Source organism: Oreochromis aureus, linkage group 12 (assembly GCF_013358895.1).
Source record: "Oreochromis aureus strain Israel breed Guangdong linkage group 12, ZZ_aureus, whole genome shotgun sequence".
In the NCBI taxonomy this organism is placed as follows: Eukaryota; Metazoa; Chordata; class Actinopteri; order Cichliformes; family Cichlidae; genus Oreochromis; species Oreochromis aureus.
This window is the reverse complement of record NC_052953.1, coordinates 2,552,451-2,561,067: the sequence shown is the minus strand read 5'-3', so window position 1 is coordinate 2,561,067 and position 8,617 is coordinate 2,552,451. Positions and strand designations below refer to the sequence as shown.

At 39.9% G+C, this 8,617-nt stretch overlaps 1 protein-coding gene across 1 annotated transcript; it reads right to left on the bottom strand.

Moving 5' to 3' along the window:
* Positions 1-3,275: 3,275 nt before the first annotated feature.
* LOC116325172 (granzyme K-like) lies at positions 3,276-7,202 on the bottom strand. Its single transcript, XM_031745992.2, has 5 exons — positions 7,042-7,202; positions 6,705-6,846; positions 4,883-5,018; positions 4,211-4,480; positions 3,276-4,104 (listed from the first exon to the last, which is right to left on the bottom strand). The coding sequence occupies exons 1-5, from the start codon at positions 7,103-7,105 to the stop codon at positions 3,952-3,954; spliced, it is 765 nt and encodes a 254-aa protein (XP_031601852.2). The 5' UTR covers positions 7,106-7,202; the 3' UTR covers positions 3,276-3,951.
* Positions 7,203-8,617: the final 1,415 nt, after the last annotated feature.

Here is an 8,617-nt window from a genome sequence, read left to right as displayed (position 1 = left end):
TGGTTACTTTTGGTCAATTTGCATGATTGACACCTCTTTTTAATCGTTTGAGCCAATAGAATCCAGTAACGATGCCACGTTCACAGCACTTCAACCAATCAGACGTTGCGATGCCAAAACCCACGTGGGCCCAAATTTACTGCATGCGGCGTCTGTCTAGGCACATGTCTGTAGGTGGATCTAAAATGGAGGTTGTCGAAAGAAAATGGCTGTGATGCGGCAAGGTAGGCGTGGTAACTACTGATAATCACGTGGCTACCGGCTACCGGCGAAAATAACGGAGGAAATCGGGATAGTAAGCCAATTTCTGTCTTAGCGCATTTGCACAGCTGTGTGTTTTTGTGGTCTTCTTTTGCGGCTCATTCAGTGAATTTTGGTCAGAGCGTGGTGAAACTTGGTGTTTGGAGTCAGTGATAGCTCTGGAAGCTAACTAGGCTTTCTTTAGCCGGTTACATGAAGTTTGAAGAATTTCTTGTTCGGTTTTGTTTGTTTAGCGGTCTTCTGCGCATTTACGTAACTGCTTGTTTAATCATGGCTTGGTTTGGGTGTGTTTGGTGGTTGTAGAAATGGTTTATATGATATTTTAGCTGAGATTCAGAGGTTTCTGTGGATACCACACATGACTGGACTTATATTTCTCACCCCGTGTTATAACCGATTAAACGTGATTTCCTCCTTTTTGCCCCCGATACCGGGGGCATTGGACTTAAGTGGATATTATACAAGTAACTAATTACCAGGAAAGGTAACTATTGTCTTACTTCAAAAAATGCTTAACCCTCTGGGGTCCAGGGTATAATTGGCCGTTTTTGACTATTTTTGATTTTACCTCTACATTTCACCTTTAAAAACTATTTATCGTGCCTTGTTCGTTACACACTCCAAACACACTAAACGTCACAAATCTCTCACATCTCAAAACTTGCTCGCTCTCTCTCTCACTGCCATCACTCCCAAAACTTTCCCCTCTTCCTAAACAGCTTCAACCGTCTGCACTGCATTTTCTTTTAATTAATGGTAACAGTATTGTAATGATAGAAATATATTTATCAATAACGCTATTCATATCAATAGATAGACTTATTACCAAATCAAATGCAACCACGATATTGCACATGAGAAATATACTGAATTTTGTCAGTGTTAGTGTGCATTTAGTGGCCTTACTTTTTAAAATTTTAAATTACATTGCTGTGGTGGCTGGGAGTGGAGTCATGTTCGTTTAAACCAGCGGTCCCCAGCCTTTTTTGCGCCACGGACTGGCTTATGCCCGACAATATTTTCACGGACCGGCCTTTAAGGTGTCGCGGATAAATACAAGTACAAACTAGTACCGGTACCGAAAAAACAGAAGATTTATTCATAACACACTTGAAAAGACCCAGGAAAACAGAGTTAATGATAAAAACGATAACAAAATAACGCTGAAGACCGATAAAAACCCTGAAAACCACACATTTCACACCTGAGCCTCAACTCTCGCGGCCCGGTACCTAACGACTCACGGACCGGTACCGGTCCGAGCCCCGGGGGTTGGAGACAGCTGGTTTAAACAATACAGGAGATGCATGGATCTGGCTTTTATGCATAGTCAACACCGAAGTTGATATCACCGCAGAGGGTACATAAAGCTGGATGCACATAGATCCCAGACCTGAAAAAGTACCCAGTCTACCTGTGTTTTAACCTTGCATTCTTTCCAAAGGCCAGGAGGTGATGTCACCTTTGAAGCAATTCTGAACTAAAGAAGCCTCTTGGATGACAGGTGAAAAAAGCCTTAAAGAAGCTCAGTCATCTTTTTTTCAAGCTCTTAAGACTGTCATGACCTAGGTGACTGAGAAGCTGCACAGACTTTGGAGTCAGAGTTGAACAGCCTGCAAATTGTAAAAATCTTATTTTCTCTTTTTCCAGTTAACTTAGATTAACTCTAAGAAGATGAGTGCTCCTGTTTGCTGCAGATTATGAAGGAAAAACAACAAAGTGAGATTATCCAGCCTGTCAGCCAAACAGATTCACTACTTGGTGCATTTTAAACGTAAACTCAAAGTTAAGCTTGTGAACATATTTTTTGACAAGGAGAAATTCTTGAACATGCTTCCTTGTTTGTTTATGTCAAAGTTTGAGTGTTTGTGCTTGGAAACATTAAAACAAATATATTTTTACATATATTCTGTACTTTTCAATAAAGCGAGACACAGAAGTAAAAAAAAACGAATAATTCCTTTTACCTCTTTTGTTTGCACAAGAACTCTTTCAAAATGCTGCTGTGATGACCAATTTAGCCACCATGAGGCTGAAGTAGGGACTACTGCTCTAATGTCTCGTAAGCAACCCAACAAATTGATCCAGTTTCCAAAAACTGCTCCATAAATTGTTTATTTGCATGTTTAATAATCCATCAATACTGCAGTCAAGCCCGAGCAATAGAAAGCTACTCCAAGGTGCTCTGATCTGAACAAGATGACTGACAGCGGTCAACAAGAAACACCCTCCCCCTTACTCACCCAGTCTCCCTGCTGACACACCAGCGACCAGGTGAACACATTTCCTGCTCGTTCAACACTTCCCACATGACTTGCACGACAACCTTAAATCCAGGAATATACACGCAACACCATACACCACAAACTGTATATGGTTGGTACAGCAGCTACAAAGTCTTTCTGTGGCATCAAAAATTAATATGATACTGTGTTTGTTTTAGATTTCAAGTTCAGTGAAACAATAATTTGTTCACTTTTTTTTTCTTCTAAACTTATTTATGAAAAGGTTTCTTGCAAAAGACAACTACATGTAACTGACATGTAGTTTCAAAGCCTGTGGTGAAATTTATGATAAATACCACGTGGAGGACACTGGGTGCAGACGTGTATATGACTGATACTTTCAGCCAATTTAGCAAAAAGAAAGAAATGAATCAGGATTTGTGGAAGTAATCAATGACAAAAGACACAGTGTTGATGGAGGTGAATGTGTGAAGATCATGTCACTGAATCCTAAGGAGGAGGAGATCCTCAACATGTGAAGTTGTCAGTTGTGTATTTCTCATGTTCCTTTGTTTCTCATAAGTGAATATTCTCTGTGTTATTTTCTTTTTAAGAAAACCTTTGTACAAGAAAATCTACAGCTGATCAAAAGAGTAGAAAAAAGCAGTGAAAATGTTTCTTAGGCCTCAAATTAGACTGTAACTGTAAACTCATTATATTAACGATGCTACTTTGAAAGATACAGTTTGAAACTGCAGCACAATCAAAGAAAGAGAGAGTAAATGCGTATTTTTTTATTCATGCCTCCAGCTTTATTAGAAAGCAGAAAAAGTAGCAAGTAGAAAAAATATGTTTGTTTTTTTTGGTTTTCAAGCACGCAGTCATAATGTGAAATGAAAAAACAAAGAATGTTACAATTTTTAAAAAATCTTTTTCAACAAACCTGTTCACAAGCTTCGTTTGTGTTTCAGTTGGTTGTATATGAGCTGTTGAATCTGTCTGTTTGACAGTCTGAATAATCTCTCTGTTTTACATTCATTGGTTTTGTGTGTACATAAAAATTGCTAATCCCTGGTTTTACTGCAGCCGCACTCATCTGCAACAACCAGGAGCACTCCTGTTTGGGAATTCTTTAATTTATTTGAAAAAATGAAGATTAGATATAACCATGTATCTGTCTGGTTTGTGTGGTGAAAGATGGTAGAATTTCAAACAGTGTTTCCAATTTTGTTTAAAGTGGGCCTAAAATGTGGTTAAGAGGTCAGTCAAATTTATCTGCCATAAGATCATGTGGTGGACTAGCCAAGTGCAGAATCTATAAAAAAGTATAGCAAGCTGGCAGAAACTAAATTATCATAAACTGTAAGAGGAACGGTAAAATGATAAACTGAATAATGGTCTACAGAGACAGCACTGACAGATGTAACATCAAATCATGCAGACTGATGCTGGTGGTTTCACACGTTTAGAAATACTTCATCATAGTTTTGATCCAGTACAGTTGTCTCTGTGAGATAAACGAGTAGACTCCAGGTTTTTTAATGATACCACAACCCCGTCCAAAAGAAGTGACTCCAACCAGCGCTCCATCACACAACAGCGGCCCTCCTGAATCCCCCTGCAGCAAGAACAAACACATGACAGTGTTTCTTTGACTCACAGGTGTTGAGCTGAATGCACATTTACTTCAAACAAGGAAAAATACATGTATTCTTCATACGTACCTGACAGGTATCAGCGACGTTTGTACCATCTGAACCAGCACATATCATGTGTTTGGTGATCTCAGGACTGTGGTTGTAATAATCACGAGAGTTGCACGTCTGTCTGTCGACCACAGTCACATTGACAGACATGAGGACGTCTGATGTTTGGTTGTTTTCAGTTACTCCCCATCCAGCCACCAGACACCTGCTGCCAGCTGCCGGGTCTCTCACAGTGTCGCCAAACTCGAGCCACTGCACTGCCCTGGTTTTCCTCACCGGTTCCTTAAGCTGAAAAAAGTTAAAAAGAAATATCATATATTGATAATGATTGTCTCAATAAATAAAAATATATGCAGCACTGAGTGAATCACCACTCATTTATTTCTAATATTTTGTTTGGAAAATATGTAATATGTACAGCGATGTGTTGAAACATGTCTATACACACGTGGAAATACATTTTATATGTACAATATTAAAACTAAGTTTTACTTAAGTAAGCAAAACTTGAATTGCATGCATTGGAGTGTGAATGTGTGTCAATGCTAGACAGAAAGCCCTTAGAAAAAAGTGTTTGGGTGAATAATTATAACACTCTGAGTGCTCAGGTAGAGGAGAAAGGTGCTAAATAAGAAGCAGTCCATTTACCATTTACACTATTTGAGGTCATACACTGATTTATCACCTTACCTTCAGCAGCATGAGGTCATTGCCGTATTTTACACAACAGTATTTAGGATGAGGAAAACTTTCCTCAATGGCTCGGATTTGCTTGTAATATTCGTTTTTCACTCTGGAGTGGGCTCCCAGGGTCACTTGAACTATCCTGTAAAATAAAAAACACAATGTGGTGATGAAGGTTTACATATTTAAAAGGTTAATGGATCAGTGGTTTCTAAAAAAATAATCATACTTCCTTATTAGGGATGGGTATTGATAAGATTTTCATGATTCCGATTCCATTTATAATTCTGTTTAACGATTCGATTCTCTCATCGATTCGTTTTTTAAAAAAAGGAGAACACTAAGGTCAATGAGCTTAGAACTTTGTTTTATATCTTCTCTTTGAACAAGATGGAAATTTAAGGGGTAACATGGCCTTACAAACCCAACAGTGAGATCTTAAGAGATCCACAGCCTACGGCTCTTTAATGGGGTGTCACAGGGTCCCCAGGAAAAAAAAATTGTAAATGTAAAATAATAAAATAAATATTCTTCTGTAGCAATAACAAAGTATAACATAAATTATTCTGTAGCAATTACACAAGAATATCCAGTAATGTCCCTGCCTACAATTAAACACATTCACTTACCGAAACTCGGGGGCATCTGCTGTGGCAAATGGGTGCAAGCCTTTTACCACAAACTTAGTCACTGCTCAGTGACATTCGTCTATCCTGGCCTGAAAGGAGATGCTAACGGTAGACTGCAGTCAGAACTGCCAGCATTTGAGCCAGCTAGACTTTGTCTGTCTCTCTTATCATGGTCACCTAAATGCAGCTCACTTTAATGGCAGGTTTTGTAATAAGGCAGATCTCGCTAACTTTTCTGCTAAAGCATACAGTTAGGGCTGGACCAGGTGACCCTGAATCCTCCCTTAGTTATGCTGCAATAGACGTAGGCTGCCGGGGATTCCCATGATGCATTGAGTTTTTCCTTTCCAGTCACCTTTCTCACTCACTATGTGTTAACAGACCTCTCTGCATTGAATAATGTCTGTTATTAACCTCTGTATCTCTTCCACAGCATGTCTTTATCCTGTCTTCTTTCTCTCACCCCAACCAATCACAGCAGATGGCCCCGCCCCTCCCTGAGCCTGGTTCTGCCGGAGGTTTCTTCCTGTTAAAAGGGAGTTTTTCCTTCCCACTGTCGCCAAACTGCTTGCTCATAGGGGGTCATCTGAATGTTTAAGTTTTCTCTGTATCTACTGTACAATATAAAGCGACTTGGGGCGACTTTTGTTGTGATTTGGCGGTATATAAAAAATTTTAATTGAACTGAATTGAATTAACATAATATGCACTGTTAGTTGATTACTTACCTGCCGCATTAACAGGAGAGGACGTGCAAACGTTACCGCTGCTGCTGGGTTGAGATTCATGAGTCCGATGCGGAATTAAATACATGACATTCATTTAAGGTTATCATGTGTTTTGTAAACAAATGCTTTGGCATATTCGTAGTGTTTCCTCCCTTAAATGAAATATCTACTTTGCAAGTATTGCAAGTTGCCCTGTTGTCATCCGTTCTCGTAAAGTAGCTCTCTGAGCCTGCTGCTCTCCAATGACTGAATGAATGACATTTTCTCTAAAGGAGAGGCCAGCCACCATTTACAGAAAGCAGATTTCTGCTGCTCTGGCCCTGATCTGTCACTGATTCTTTCAGTAACTACCCAGAGCTCGTGACCACAGGTGAGGGTAGTGACCGAAGGAATTCGTTTTTTCAAATAGTCTTTTAACATAAATACTGCATTATTTTTAAAATTGAGGAAAATCAGGCCCCAGATTCTTACCCAGAGCAGTGGGCAGCTGTCAGCACCCACTGTGGATGGATTAATGTCCCTCCACACCAACTTTTTTCACTTCTCACATAAGCCATGTAAGGTAGTGAGTGTGGCTTGACTTCTTTCCCATTAATAATCTCAGAACCACGACCTAAAACAGAAACAAAATATCCAGACACATAAATCAGCAGATGATCAAATGAACAGATAAGAGAAACAAACACACTGCACCAACTGCTCTGTAACACTGAAGGATATCAGCAGTGTGACTTTACATTTTGCTCGTTTACATGAAGATGAAAATAATCAATAATTAAATTAAATTACAGTGGAAAACATCACTCACCTGGCTGGATGTTGAACAGGAGCACACATGAGATGAGAAGACTGAAATTATTCAGGCAGGACATTTCTTCTTCCCTCTTTGATCAGACGCTGAATGCACTGAAACTCACTGTGATGCTCAGCTTTATATGTTCAGCTCAAAGGATGTGGTCTGACCGTGGAAATGCATGAGTCAGCAAAACAACACTCACTGAAACCTTCAAATGATGACAATAGAGACGACAATAAAGTTTACTTTGACTTCAGCAGAGAGCAGGCGCACCGAGGGCTCTCGCGCTCACTTTTCGTGTATAGAATTTCGGAAAAACATCGATGCAAATTATAAGTCTGTATCATAATGTCTGGTGTTTATTTTGTTTTATTTTGCGAGTTGGTTATTAGATGCTGCTCCGGCTGGTCAGAGAATCCCCCGCCGCCCCGCCCTCTCCTCTCTGCACTGCAAGCAGCAGGCGCACCTCGCAAACGGAGGGCGCCCTTACTCCCAGCAAATGGGCGATAGAAAACCGATCGGTGCCTATGCCATTTCCAATATGCGCTGGCATGACGTCGGGGCAGCATGAGTACGAGCATTTTTTTTTTTTTAAATTTTTTTTGCCGATGCCCGTGATGCCGCCCCCCACCACGATGCCGCCCCGGGCAACCGCCCGTGTCGCCCGTATCTAAAACCGCTACTGCTCAGCTGTCTACATTTTGCTTTTCATTTTCATCAAACAATGTGGTACACTGTAATTCCTAACACATTACCGTGTATAGATATCCAGCTTGACATTTTTTACACCGAAATCTGATGTTTTAAAAGTATTACTTTAAATTTTTTAGCAGTACAGAACAAAAAAAACAAATTTTACTTTGCACTCTTCCTGTACAGGAGTGGAAAATGTCACAGATGTTTTATCTTAAATGCTGTTGTCCCTTCATTGCTGTCAGCGGATGACTACCAGCAGTGGCGGTCCTAGCCTGTTTGACGCCCTGGGCGAACACTCCCTCTGCCCCCCCCCACCCCACACACACACACACACACAGACAAAACATATTAAGGATTGTACATTAACATAAAACTGTTGTACACACACACACATATGAAGAGAGAGAGAGAGTATGCATAGTATGCAAACGGCTACCAAACAGCCATCATAATTCGTAATACAATGAGAACAGGACAAATCAACAATTGACAATGACTTATTAATATTAAAATCTGTAACATAATGTATTGTTTGGAGTTTAGTCTGTTACTGTTGCTATTTTTACCATTTCTTCTTGGAGCAACTGTAATGCACATAATTTCCTTAGGGGTTAATAAAGTATTCTGATTCTGATTGTTTCAGGATGACCTGCCATTGTCCAATGACATATCTGCTTACCTGTATCTTTTGCTCGTTTCTCTTCCTCTTCTTTTCTCTTTTTTCTAAACTGAGCACCTGATGGCTTTGAACTTTTCTTGTCCATCTTCCATTGGTTTTAATTTTGCACTCCAGTATGAACACAAATCCCCCAACTCAAAGGTCACCACAACATAACCTAACAGACCTACACCTTAGTTCACAGATTCACTTTATCTAGGGTTTATTTCTGGG

Bases quoted from the DNA above. Each gene is read 5' to 3' on its own strand.
- LOC116325172 (XM_031745992.2), bottom strand. From the start codon at position 7,105: ATGTCCTGCCTGAATAATTTCAGTCTTCTCATCTCATGTGTGCTCCTG. The intron at 4,481-4,882 runs GTAAGGTGATAA...AACTTTTTTCAG, and splicing joins ATGACCTCATGCTGCTGAAG to CTTAAGGAACCGGTGAGGAA. The intron at 4,105-4,210 runs GTACGTATGAAG...TTCTTGCTGCAG, and splicing joins ACGTCGCTGATACCTGTCAG to GGGGATTCAGGAGGGCCGCT.